This window comes from Pristiophorus japonicus, chromosome 7 (assembly GCF_044704955.1).
Source record: "Pristiophorus japonicus isolate sPriJap1 chromosome 7, sPriJap1.hap1, whole genome shotgun sequence".
NCBI lineage: Eukaryota > Metazoa > Chordata > Chondrichthyes > Pristiophoridae > Pristiophorus > Pristiophorus japonicus.
The window spans coordinates 81,303,443-81,318,187 of record NC_091983.1 but is presented as its reverse complement, the minus strand read 5'-3'; the positions used below and the strand labels follow the sequence as shown (position 1 = coordinate 81,318,187).

General features: G+C 45.0%; 1 protein-coding gene across 2 annotated transcripts in view; it reads right to left on the bottom strand.

Annotated features, from left to right (window-relative positions):
• The window catches only part of wdr35 (WD repeat domain 35), a 276,662-nt gene that overhangs the window by 258,278 nt on the left and 3,639 nt on the right, over window positions 1–14,745 (bottom strand). For both annotated transcript variants that reach the window (XM_070885100.1, XM_070885101.1), the window contains exon 2: window positions 10,682–10,799. In XM_070885100.1, coding sequence (XP_070741201.1) covers window positions 10,682–10,799 — 118 coding nt within the window. The remainder of the gene's footprint in view (window positions 1–10,681; window positions 10,800–14,745) is intronic.

The following is a 14,745-nucleotide window of genomic DNA, read 5'->3' as shown; positions in this document are numbered from 1 at the left end:
TTTAAACTTTAATGTAGGAAGCATGATTAAGACGTTTGCATACAATACAAAAATTGGCCGTATGGTTTATAGTGTGGACGAAAGCTGTAGACGGCAGGAAGATACCAATGGACTGGTCAAGTGGGCAGAAAAGTGCCAAATGAAATTCAATCTGGAGAACACAGAACATAGAACATAGAACATAGAAATTTACAGCACAGGAGACCATTCCGGCCCATCGTGTCGGCCGACAAAGTGCCACGCGGCCCTTGGTCAGCAACCCTAAAGGTTACATATAAACCTATGAACAATGACGGAAAGGCAAAGAGCACCCAGCCCAACCAATCCGCCTCACCACAACTGCGACACCCCTTATACTGAAACATTCTACACTCCACCCCAACTAGAGCTATCCTGGGAGAGGCAAAAACCAGATAAAAACCTCGGCCAATTTAGGGAGAAAAAAATCTGGGAAAATTCCTCTCTGACCCATCCAGGCGATCGAAACTAGTCCCGGAGATCACCCTGGCCGTATTCTATTCCCTGCAGTACTTACCATTATATCTGCTCCGTACAACAAAAGGTTGTTATGTATGTTAACTGGGTTTTACCTGCCACCGGAGGGCGCAACTGTCGGAGTCCTAATGGTCATTGGCAAACACATGCAAGCCATGTATATAATATGTTGGCAGCCACGTTGAATCCTCACTTTGAGAATGAATAAACTGGAGTAAGATCATGCCTGAACTAGCTCAGGCGTTGGAATTATTCAATACTTAACAATTGGCGACAAGTTAAAAATACGAACTTTCACGCAACCATGTCTGTTGGAATTTTGGAGAGATTCGTGGAAGGGGAAGACTGGGTGGATTTCACTGATCGCCTCGACCAGTACTTCGTAGCCAACGGATTGGAAGGAACCGATAACGCAATGAAGCGCAGGATAGTTCTCCTCACCGTTTGTGGGTCAAAAATTTATGGCCTTATCAAGAATCTACTCTCACTGACTTGACCAACGGATAAGATTTACGATCAATTGTGTACGCTGATTCGGAACCACTTTAAACCGAAGGAAAGCATCATCATGGCGAGATATCGTTTCTATACGCACAATCGCTCCGAGGGCCAGGACGTGGCGGAATTTGTCGCGACCTGATACGTCTCGCTGGACCATGCAATTTCGGAGCTGCGTTGAAGGAAATGCTGCGGGACTTTTTCGTACTTGGATTGGCCACGACGTCATGCTTCGAAAGCTGCTGGCTTCTAAATCTCTAGACCTGAGCAGGGCCATCATGATCACCCAGGCATGCATGCCCACGGACGAAAACTCGAAACAGATATCTTCCCAGCATCGAAACTCACCACCAAGTACTGTGCATAAAATAATATTGTCGGCAGGCAGAGCTGCACATGGCAGGGCCTACTCGTCCGCGTTCGTACGACCTGTAACTGCTCAAGGTCCGCCATCGGGGGTGAATCAAATCTCGCCTTGTTGGCGTTGTGAGGGCGATCATCCGCAACCGAGCAAGCATGCTGCGACACACCACGTGGCTGAGGATGATCAATCCAGCGTGGATCAAGCGGCACAGGCAACTCAACCCCAGATACAGGATAAAGAAGTGTATGGGATACATTCTTTTACCAAAAGTCCTCAGATAATGCTGGAAGTTAAATTAAATGGGGTTCCAGTATCTATGGAATTGGACACGGGTGTGAGTCAGTCAATAATGAGCCAGAAGGCTTTCGAAAAGCTGTGGGATATTAAGGCAAAAAGACCCAAACTGAGCCCAATCAATGCTAAGCTGCGTACCTACACCAAAGAGCTCATACCAGTCATTGGTAGCGTGGCAGTAAAGGTCTCGTACAATGGAGCTGTGCATGATTTATCGTTGTGGATCATTCCAGGCAATGGTCTAACGCTGTTCGGCAGGAGTTGGCTTGAGAAAATTAAATGGAACTGGAACGATATTAAAGCCTTATCATCAGTGGATGACGCTTCGTATGCTCAAGTGCTGAGTAAGTTTCCCTCGTTGTTCGAGCCAGGCATCGGCAACTTCACGGGAGCCAAGGTGCAGATCTACCTAGGCCTGGGTGCAAGACTCGTCCATCACAAGGCTCGGGCGGTTCCGTACATGATAAGGGAGAAGGTCGAGATCGAACTGGACAGACTACAATGGGAAGGAATCATATCACCAGTCGAGTTCAGCGATTGGGCCAGTCCAATTGCCCTGGTGTTGAAAAGTGACGGCACGGTAAGGATCTGCGGCGGCTACAAGGTAACGATCAGCCGAGTCTCGATACAGGATTATTACCCGTTAACCAAGGCCGACGACCTGTTTGCAACGCTAGTCGGGGGGGGGGGGGGGGGGGGGAGTCGTTCACCAAATTGGACCTGACCTCAGCTTACATGACACAGGAGCTGGTCAAATCTTTGAAAAAACTGACGTGCATCAACACACACAAAGGATTGTTTATATACCACAGATGCCCCTTCAGAATTCGCTCGGCAGTCGCCATATTTCAGAGAAACATGGAGAGTTTGCTGAAGTCCGTCCCGAGAACCATCACATTCCAAGATGACATCCTGATCACCGGTCGCAACGCCACCGAACACCTGCACAACCTGGAAGAGGTTCTACGTCGTCTGGACAGAGCAGGACTCAGGCTAAAACACTCCAAGTGCATTTTCATGGCACCAGAAGTCAAATTCCTGGGGAGAAAGATTGCAGCAGATAGCATCTGGCCTACGGACTGGAAGACAGAGGCCATCAAGAATGCACCCAGACCCCGAGTGTGACGGAGCTATGTTCGTTCCTGGGTCTTCTCAACTATTTCGGTAACTTTCTACCTAGTTTGAGCACATTGCTAGAGCCCTTGCACATGTTGCTGAGAAAGGGTAATGACTGGGTTTGGGGAAAATCTCAAGACAGAGCCTTTGAGAAGGCCAAGAATCTGTTATGGTCCAATAAATTACTGGTACGTTATGACCCATGTAAGCGGTTTGTGCTGGTCTGCGACGCCTTATCATGTGCGGTTGTGTGCTCCAGCAAGCCAAATGTATCAGGCAAACTCCAACCAGTTGCATACGTGTCCAGAAGTCTTTCTAAGGCTGAAAGAACCTATAGTGTGGTAGAGAAAGAGGCTTTAGCATGCATATATGGGGTGAGGAAAATGCACTAATACCTGTTTGGGCTTCGGTTTGAGTTTGAAACAGACAACAAGCCACTCATTTCATTGTTTTCTGAGAGCAACGGTATAAACACCAATGCCTCGTCCCGCATCCAAAGATGGGCACTGACATTATCCGCTTATGATTACGTCATCCGCCACAGACCAGGCACTGAAAACTGTGCTGATGTGCTTAGCCAGCTACCATTGCCCACAACCGGGGTGGAAATTCCGCAGCCCGCAGACTTGCTGCTGGTCATGGATGCCTTCGAGAGCGAGGGGTCACCCGTCACGGCTTGCCAAATTAGAACCTGGACCAGCCAGGATCCCGAACTATCAAGCATAAAAAGGTGTGTCCTAAATGGAAATTGGTCTGCCATTCCCAGGGAAATGCAGGATAAAATTAAGCCTTATAGCCATCGCAAAGATGAATTGTCTGTTCAGTCTGATTGTCTGTTATGGGATAATCGTGTTGTTATGCCAAAAAAAGGCAGGGAAACTTTTGTGCAAGATTTACACAGTATCCACTCAGGCATTGTCATGATGAAGGCCATCGTCAGGTCTCACATTTGGTGGCCCGGCATTGACTTGGACTTGGAGTCATGCGTGCATCAGTGCAACACTTGCATGCAATTGACTAACACACCTATGGAGGCTCCGCTGAGTCTGTGGTCATGACCATCCAAACCGTGGTCAAGGATCCACATAGACTTTGCCGGCCCCTTTCTCGACAAAATGTTTTTAGTGGTAGTGGACGCTTATTCCAAATGGATTGAATGCGTAATCATGTCATCCAGCACATCCACAGCCACTATTGAAAGCCTCCGGGCCATGTTCGCCACCCATGGCCTGCCCGACCTCCTTGACAGCGACAACGGACCATATTTCACCAGTTCGGAATTCCACAAGTTTATGACCCATAATGGCATCAAGCATGTCAGGTCTGCCCCTTTCAAACCCACGTCTAATGGTCAAGTGGAGCGGGCTGTCCAAACCATCAAGCAGAGCCTAAAACATGTGACTCACAGCTCCCTACAGACCCGCTTGTCCCGCATTCTGCTCAGTTACCGGACGAGACCCCACTTGCTCACTGGGGTCCCTCCTGCCGAGCTGTTAGTGAAGAGAGGCCTCAAAACCAGGCTCTCCCTTGTACACCTGGATCTCAAATGATCATGTCGAAACCAGAAGGCAACGGCAGCAATGGTACCAAGATCGCGCGGCCGTATCACGTGACATTGCTGTTCATGACCCTGTGTTTGTCCTGAATTATGATCATGGTCCAAAGTGGGTTGCTGGCACGGTTTTGGCCAAGGAGGGGAACAGGGTGTTTGTAGACAAACTGTTAAATGGCCAAACGTGCAAGAGGCACATCGACCAAACCAAACAGCGATTCACAGACAACCCAGAACAAATTGAAGATGACATCATCATCGACCAACCAACACACATCCAACCATCTGTTGACCCTTGTGTTATTCACGAAGACGAACCTACCATCCCCGACAGTCCTGTCAGACCGACTGCTCCGCAATGCAGCAATGGTCCTACTAACTCACCCAAGCTTGGGTTCGAATTAAGAAGATCAACCAGGGAGCGGAAGGCCGCGGACCATCTCAACTTGTAAATACAACCTGTACCAAGGACTTTGGGAAGAATGATGTTGTATATGTTAACTGGGTTTTACCTACCACCGGAGGGCACGACTGTCGGAGTCTTAATGGTCACTGGCAGACACGTGCAAGCTGTGTATATAATGTTGGCAGCCATGTTGAATCCCTACTTTGAGAATGAATAAACTGGAGTAAGGTCATGCCTGAACTAATTCACCGTACTTGGCCTCGTGGAGTTATTCGATACTTAACAAAGATCATCCAGTCTAATCCCAATTACCAGCTCTAGGTCCCTGCAGGTTACTGCACTTTAAGTGCCCATCCAACCATCTCTTAAAAGTGGTGAGGGTTTCTGCATCCACCATTCTTCCAGGCAGCAAGTTCCAGATCCCCACAACCCTCTGCGTAAATAAGCACCCCCCTCAAATCCTTCCACCAACCACCTTAAAACTATGCCTCCTCGTAATAGACCTCTCCACCGATGGAAATAGACCCTCACTATCCACTATGTCCAGGCCCCTCAATATGTTGTACACCTCAATGAGGTCTCCTCTCAACGTCCTCTGTTCCAATGAGAACAAACCCAGCCTATCCAATCTGTCCTCATAACTAAGATTCTCCATTCCAGGCAGCATCCAGAGGGTAAATCTCCTCTGCACCCTCTCTAGTGCAATCACATCCTTCCTATAATACTGCGACCAGAACTGCACACAATACTCCAGCTGTGGCCTAACCAAAGTATTATACAATTGTGAGGTAATGCATTCGAGAAGGACTAACAAGACAAGGAAATACACAATAAATGGTAGGATACTGAGGAGTGTAGAGGAACAGAGGGACCTTGGAGTGGATGGTCACAGGACAGGTAGATAAGCTTGTTCATAAGGCATACGGGATACTTTCCTTTATTAGCTGAGACACAGAATACAAGAGCAAGGAGGTTATGCTTGAACTGTATAAAACACCAGTCAGGCCACAACTAGAGCAGTGTATTCAGTTATGGTCACCACATTACAGGAAAGATGTGATTGCGCTAGAGAGGGTACAGAGGAAATTTACGAGGATGTTGCCAGGACTGCAAAATTTTAGCTATGAGGAAAGATTGTTTAGGCTGGGATTGTTTTCTTAGGAATAGAAGAGGCTGACGGGAAACTTGATTAGGTTTATAAAGTTATAGAGGGGAAGATAGAATGGTTTTCCTTTAGCAGAGCAATCAATAATCAGGGTGCCTATATTTAAAGCAATTGAAACATAGAAACATAGAAACATAGAAAATAGGTGCAGGAGTAGGCCATTCGGCCCTTCTAGCCTGCACCGCCATTCAATGAGTTCATGGCTGAACATGCAACTTCAGTACCCCATTCCTGCTTTCTCACCATACCCCTTGATCCCCCTAGTAGTAAGGACTTCATCTAACTCCTTTTTGAATATATTTAGTGAATTGGCCTCAACAACTTTCTGTGGTAGAGAATTCCACAGGTTCACCACTCTCTGGGTGAAGAAATTCCTCCTCATCTCGGTCCTAAATGGCTTCCCCCTTATCCTTAGACTGTGTCCCCTGGTTCTGGACTTCCCCAACATTGGGAACATTCTTCCTGCATCTAACCTGTCTAACCCCGTCAGAATTTTAAACGTTTCTATGAGGTCCCCTCTCATTCTTCTGAACTCCAGTGAATACATAGTTGATCCAGTCTTTCTTGATAGGTCAGTCCCACCATCCCGGGAATCAGTCTGGTGAACCTTCGCTGCACTCCCTCAATAGCAAGAATGTCCTTCCTCAGGTTAGGAGACCAAAACTGTACACAATACTCCAGGTGTGGCCTCACCAAGGCCCTGTACAACTGTAGCAACACCTCCCTGCCCCTGTACTCAAATCCCCTCGCTATGAAGGCCAACATGCCATTTGCTTTTTTAACCGCCTGCTGTACCTGCATGCCAACCTTAAATGACTGATGTACCATGACACCCAGGTCTCTTTGCACCTTCCCTTTTCCTAATCTGTCACCATTCAGATAATAGTCTGTCTCTCTGTTTTTACCACCAAAGTGGATAACTTCACATTTATCCACATTATACTTCATCTGCCATGCATTTGCCCACTCACCTAACCTATCCAAGTCACTCTGCAGCCTCATAGCATCCTCCTCGCAGCTCACACTGCCACCCAACTTAGTGTCATCCGCAAATTTGGAGATACTACATTTAATCCCCTCGTCTAAATCATTAATAATTGGTAGAAGGATTAGAGGAGAGTTGAGGAGAACTTTTTTTTACTCAGAGGATGGTGGGGATCTGAAACTCACTGCCTGAAAGGGTGGTCGAGGCAGAAACACTAATCACATTTAAAAAGTACTTGGATACACACTTGAACTGCTGCAACCTACGGACCAAGAGCTGGAAAGTGGGATTAGACTACATAGCTCTTTTTTGGCTGGCACAGACACGATCTGCTGAATGGCCTCCTTCTGTGCCATAAATTTCTCTGATTCTATAACTCTATATACCTGCCCTCCCAAATGCACTTCCTCCAATTAGGGCGGTCTATGGCCAAGGACTTCCAGGTGTTAGTAAGGATGTCGCACTTTATCAGGGAGGCTTTGAGGGTGTCCTTATAACGTTTCCTCTGCCCGCCTTTGGCTCATTTGCCGTGGACGAATTCTGAGTAGAGCACTTGTTTTGGGAGTCTCGTGTCTGGCATGCGGACTATGGGGCCTGCCCAGCAGAGCTGATCAAGTGTGGTCAGTGCTTCAATGCTGGGGATGTTGGCCTGGACGAGGACGCTAATGTTTGTGCATCTGTCCTCCCAGGGGATTTGCCAGCATTCAATTAGCCTTTTTGATTATTTGATGACATTTTAATGAGCTATGTACCTAGACTCCCAAGTCTCTTTGGACTACCACTGTTTTTAGCTTTTCAACATTTAGAAAGTACCCTATTTTTTAGGTCCAAAGTGGATGACCTCACATTTGCCAGAATTTTCCTTACCGAGTCGGGTCGGGTGCATGCGGGCTGCATGGCAGGTCGTATCATGTTGAATTGATGAGCCCACTCCTCAGAGCAACTTTCAGTTACTGGCAGACATGCGTGTTTCCCAGCCCTATAAAATGGTGCGGGTCTGATGACGTCATTGATGGGCACATTTCTAGAAGGGATATTTAAAGGGGCCTTGGCCACATTGCATATGAAGGTTTATCTAGGAGTGTGGAGGAAATATATTGGAGGATCTTGTTATTGCTGAGACTTGTAAACATGACTTCCCAAAGGCAGAGGGCTGCACCCAGGTTTTCCTATGACTCCCTACATATTCTTGTGGGGGGAGTCAGAGCAGGCAGGGATGTCCTCTTCCCTGCGGATGGGCGAAAGAGATCTCTCCAGGAGACAAAAAGAGCCTGGCTCCAAATAGCTGAGGAGGTGATCAGCAGGGATGTAGTGAGGCGTACCTTGGTGCAGTGCCGGAAGCGCTTCTATGATCTTGTGAGATCTGGAAAGGTGAGTGCAAAGCCACACTCACCTTCATCCTGATGTGCCGGTCACCACATCCCCATCACTCTGCCTTCCCAAGCCTGCTCCTGCACAACATTCCTCACAACAACATACATTGCATGTCTACCCGTCCCTTTCTCCGTGTACATACTCACATCCCCCTCTGATTAAGCATCTCTCGTACTCACCCATATCCTAATGCAATTATACCAACTAACCCCACAGAAGGAGACCATTTGGCATTGGCACCACACTCCCTCAGTCAACCTCTACAGATGTAACCCAGACAATCCTTACACCACTTTAACCCCAGCAGAAGAGTTGGCCCTGGAGTTCTCAAGAGCTGCAGATCTGCCGGTGGTTCATAATTTGTCTCTCTCTTTCCACAGATACTGGCTGATCTGTTAAGTGTTTCTAGCATTTTCAATTTTTATTTCAGCTTTATAATGCAGTAAAACCCATGATCAGATCGACCAATCATTTGAGCTAAAAGCAACAAGCCAGAGAGTTGGGACAATGCATTGGCTGATGCATGTACGAACATCAAATTGTTAGCTATATGCTGGCCAATATCCAAAGGTGCGCACCCTCCTGCAGGTGCCACTGGACAGCAAATAGGACTAGGAATCCCGGTGACTTTTTTTCTCCCCCTCCATTACCCAGAGATAGTTTCCCCACCACTGCTGCAGCAAAGATCCATTTAATTTACAGCTTATCTGACCTTTAGGGTCCATTTTTAATTTTTATCTTATTCTCTTCCTTTGCCCAATTGGTTTTAGTCTTCTCTCCTGCTCACATTAAAGCAGAACTTCAGGAAAGTACATCTTGATACGTAATTGTATGCCACTCCACTCAGAGTTTAACACTCAAGAGCACTTTGAGAAACTTACATTACATTACACACTGATCAGCTTCCATTAAGTAAATACAAATAAAGCATTTTATTCCTCCCAAGTATAATTCTATGACATTTTAGGTGGTAGTATGATGAGGCCACACTTGCCTACAGAGTCACTTGTGCCCATTTTTCATCTACCCCTACTTGCAATACATTAGAGGATTTTTCTTATTACGAAGATAGATTTTTCTCCTCTTTGGAGACTACACATCCAACCCTCATCAAAATGATGGGCACGCCTATCGTTTTTTTAAAGATTTTTCTCTTCCCCAATAGTGGAGCGAAATTGAGCTCTTTAAATGTTTTTTTCTACTGGACGGTGTTTGGGGCAGAAGTCGGCGTTTAGCAGGACGGACGTTGGTTGGTGTCATCAGCGCTGCACTGATGACATCAGCATGACACGGACGTCCCACTGACACGTAGCAACATTCCTCCCCTTCAATTAAAGGAGAGAGCTGCTGTGAACTCTGCAGCCACGTTAGTGGCACCCACTGGGCCACCATGGAGGGTTTTGGTCAGACCAGCGGTCCGGCACCCAAGAGGGGGTGCTGGGCTGCCTGTTGGCGGCCTGGCCGAATCCATGGCCGCCATTGTCGGATCGACCTCGGAGTCGGCCGACAATTAAAATGAAATGCCGACCGTGGCAATGCACCCTCCCCTTTAAGGGCGGACACGCTGCCCAGCCACAGGCAGCTTCCCATAGGGGAAAGCTGTCCAGGGCACTGAGCGGTAGTCGAACCACTCCCGTGGGGCAATTTCCCACGTGGAGCAGAAAGGGGGTCGCCGCCAGTCCATAAGGGGTTGACGGGGCAGGAACACCGGCAGGGCAGGAAAGTCCACCGCCCCAAAAATAAAATGAGGACAACGTCGCGATTGTCAGCGACTCCGCGCCAACCAAGCAGCGAGTGCTTTCCACACCATCACCGCCTCTGTGACACCTCTTTAAAAGAAAGGGGCAATTTCTGCCGCTGTATGAACAGAAGTTCTTTCTTTTTAAATAATGGAACTAAGATGGTGGTCGCTATCAAATATATTTTTTAAAAACAAACCTAGAACATGTAAAGTCACAAGATTGGTTCGGCCATTTGAATCTGAAGATCCAGCTCTATTGATTTCCCAGTACAACATCTATTTTTTTCTTAAATCCGTCCAATCTGGTCCTTTTCAATCCTTTGTTTGTGTGCTCTGCCCTACTTCCTTCACCTATATATTCCAGGTTTACTTCTTCTAACCCATTCAGTATCTTATATATTTCTATAACATCTGACATGTCACTTTATAAATGCAAGTCTTATTTCCTTTTCAAGGCCGAAGAATCAAGTTGTTCTTCATAGCTTATCACTCTAAATCCAGGTAACAGCTATAGCCTCTTTTCCCCCCTTCATATCCTGGCTAGCCAGAACAGGATACAGTTTCCCAGGTATCCTGACAAGATCATTGTATATCCTCTGCATGCATTGTGGGGATTTATCATAAAATATATGCAAAGACGATTCTTAAAAATTGTACTACATACCATATAGCTTTCTAAGCTTTTCCCTACCTGTCTGTGTTTCAAGTTTCAGCACCTTTAAAAGGCCATCTTCCCCACCACAGGCAATAAATCCTTGGTCTTTATTCCATGAAACGCATCTCAACTGAGTGTTATTAGGAATGGCAATCTGAAATTAAATACAAAACAAAACATTTTACATAAACAGATAACCTAAAAGTGAAGTAAGGATTATGCTCTATGATTTCTAAATACACATCTATGTTCATTAAAGATAAAATTGGCAACTTCATACAAAAGGACCTTCCCCAACTAAGTACAGTGCACCAAAACTCCAGATTTATTGAAGGCCCTCCTCCCCATTCCTAGAAAGAATTTGCTGTCGCCCATGGTTTCGTGATCAGTCGTCACATACAAACTCCATCTTATTCTGGACTTTTACCTTCCAAGAAACAGGAAGTCAGTCTCAAACTCATCTATTTCTTCATCCATTTCTTTGCTCATTCCTCAGAGTATGGATGAACATGGAAAAAGTGTCACACCAGGGAACAAGTACACAAAGTCCCTCAGAATCAGCAACACCAATGAGTCACATAAACTACCACTACAGTCCCATACCAGTGAGATTAAAATCTGCCAAGAACCTAACTTTCAATAACCTTAATCTCAACTTTTCTCATTCACTCCAATCTAATGCTTGAATAAACAGCAAGTAGTTTGAGGAATTATTTTATTTTCAGCTGGTGCCACAAGTGACACGTTACTTGCAGAAGCAGGAACTTCTCGCAAATGTCATTCCTGTTCACGAACAATATCTCAGCATACCCAAAGACAAATGACAGCACCAAAATGGGCATCACTGTTTGTCAGAAGAAGCTTTTTAAATTTATTCTCTTATTAAATTACAATAATTTCTAAACTTTAATAAATATTTAATCTGAACATTTGTTTAATCTCAATTTTTTGGGAGAAATTGCTCCGCAAACACAGAACACTTCTACAGGTACCACCGAATTTTAGACTATGAAATGGATTGTACTCTTGTCGCTCTTCAGCAGAACAGGATCCGATTGTATACTTAGCAACAGGACAGATTATTACTTCTATACAGGATAATGATGCTTTGGCGGTAGCATAACACTGGCAATAATGAATCAACAGCCATTTTACACAGCCTAATTTTCTTTTCCATTGAGGACCCGCAATTTTAAGGAAAAAAGGCAAGTCAAAATGAATACGAGATATACTTATTGAATTCTATATACATGGACAATGAGAATTGAAAACATGCCAATTTTCCAACTTTGGGCTGCTGATGGTGAATCTCTCCCACCAAGAGTACAAGTCAGAAAATCAGGCATGTACTGCACATGATTTTAAAAAATTACTTTAAATGGTTGTGGAAATCTGCGAAGCACATGGCCGAATTTCCAACACGAGTTGCTGGCAGGAAATGTTCCCCATCAGTAGCACGGCTGTAGAATTATCTCAATAGTGTTCTGGTGGCCATTACCCACTTTCTCAAAAAAACATTTTTGACCTATCCATCCTCTCCAATTACTGTCTTATCTCGAACACTCTTCCCTCTCTAAAAAGTATTCAAACATGCAGTTGCAACCCAAATCCATGCCCATCACGCCAAAACTCTGTGTTCAAACCCCTCGTTCTGGTTTCCGCCCTGCTCACAGAAAGAAAGCGTTCCTTGCCAAAGCCACATATGATATTCTCTGCGAACTGTAAAGCATTATCTCTGCCCTCCCTAAACTTTCTGCAGCATTTGACATCTCCACCCCACTACTGCCAAAGTCCTTATACAAGCTTTTGTCACCTCGAGGACTGATTGTTTTTGAACGTCCTCCAATTCTCATTCTCCATAGCCTTTAGCTATCCCAAAACACAGTCACCCATATCCTATCTTGCTGATCCACATTGGTTCCTTCTTCCCCCAACACATTGAATTTAAAATACTCATCCTCACGTTCAAATTGCCTCAACCTTCTTCTGCAACTTTCTCCAGCCTCTTGTTCAGTCCTGCAATCTTTAGTATTCCAACCGCATCGCACCATCAGCAGCAACGCCTTCAGATACCTCAGCCCTCATTGTCTTGAACTACATTCTTCCTGCACCATTAAAAACCTTCTTAAACCTCTTTTCAAGAAAGTTTTCAGTCACCTCTTCGAAGTCTCCCACCATGGTACACCATCAGTTTCCTTTGTTTGTCTTGACCTGTTGATTCTACTGGTATTGGCAAGTGACAGAACATCCACAAAGTAGGAATATTTGTAAACAAAGGTTTTTAGAATTTATTAGTTCAAGGCCATGATTACACATTCCTTTTGCAGATAATAATTACAATGGACAGGATGAATTTAAAAGATCCTGTAAGATCCACCACCACTCCCCGTGCTCCCCCTCCCCACCCACCACCATTTCCAGATCTTCATAGAAATTTACATTGAATCATAGAAATTTATAGCACAGAAGGAGGCCATTCAACCAATTATGTCTGTGCCAGTCTTTGATAAATGGCATATTATCAATTCATGAAAGTAATCTCAAGCATTGCCCGTACAGGAGGATTAAGATAACCTGATACTCAACAAACATTTTGAAAAATGACCATCTGTGCATCAACTCCATTCCATTCACACATTGTGCACATGGGCTGCGCAATTAACTTATCCCATCTTCAGCCCATTGATCACCCTTTCAGCTGGTACCCCCTTCCTTTCTGCACTTGTTTCTGGCAGTTTCTTTGGTTGGTCATGTACAGTTATGTTAAAAGCAAAACATCTGCCCAGTCAAGCAGGATCGTGTACATAAGAAATAAGAGCAGGAGTAGGCCATTTGGCCCCTTAAGCCTGCTCCGCCATTTAAGATCATGGCTGATCTGATCTTGGGGTCAACTCCACTTCCCTGCCTGCTCCCCATAACCCTTCACTCCGTTATCATTCAAAAATCTGTCTATCTCCACCTTAAATATATTCAATGACCCAGCCTCCACAGCTCTCTGATACGGAGAATTCCACAGATTTACGACCCTCAGAGAAGAAATTCCTTCTCATCTCAGTTCTAAATGGGCGACCCCTTATTCTTAAACTATGCCCCATAGTTCTAAATATTCCACGAGGGGAAACATCCTCTCTGCATCTCCCTTGTCGAGCCCACTCAGTATCATATGTTTCAATAAGATCACCAACTGCAACCTGCTCAATCTTAGAACAGTATTTAACAGAACCTACAAGGGAGCAAGCTATCTTAGATCTGGTCCTGTGTAATGAGACAGGAATAATAAATGATCTCCAAGTAAAAGATCCTCTCGGAATGAGTGAACACAGGATGGTTGAATTTGTAATACAGATTGAGGATGAGGAAGTAGTGTCTCAAACGAGCGTACTATGCTTAAACAAAGGGAACTACAGTGGGATGAGGGCAGAGTTGTCTAAAGTAGACTGGAAACACAGACTAAACAGTGGCACAATTGAGGAATAGTGGAGGACTTTTAAGGGGCTCTTTCATAGTGCTCAACAAAAATATATTCCAGTGAAAAAGGGCGGTAAGAGAAGGGATAACCAGCCGTGGATAACCAAGGAAATAAAGGAGAGTATCAAATTAAAAACCAATGCGTATAAGGTGGCCAAGGTTAGTGGGAAACTAGAAGATTGGGAAAATTTTAAACGACAGCAAAGAATGACTAAGAAAGCAATAAAGAAAGGAAAAATAGATTATGAAAGTAAACTTGCACAAAACATAAAAACAGATAGTAAAAGCTTTTACCGATATATAAAACGGAAAAGAGTGACTAAAGTAAATGTTGGTCCCTTAGAAGATGAGAAGGGGGATTTAATAATGGGAAATGTGGAAATGGCTGAGACCTTAAACAATTATTTTGCTTCGGTCTTCACAGTGGAAGACACAAAAACCATGCCAAAGATTGCTGGTCACGGGAATGTGGAAAGGGAGGACCTTGAGATAATCACTATCACTAGGGAGGTAGTGCTGGATAGGTTAATGGGACTCAAGGTAGACAAGTCCCCTGGTCCTGATGAAATGCATCCCAGGGTATTAAAAGAGATGGCAGAAGTTATAGCAGATGCATTCGTTATAATCTACCA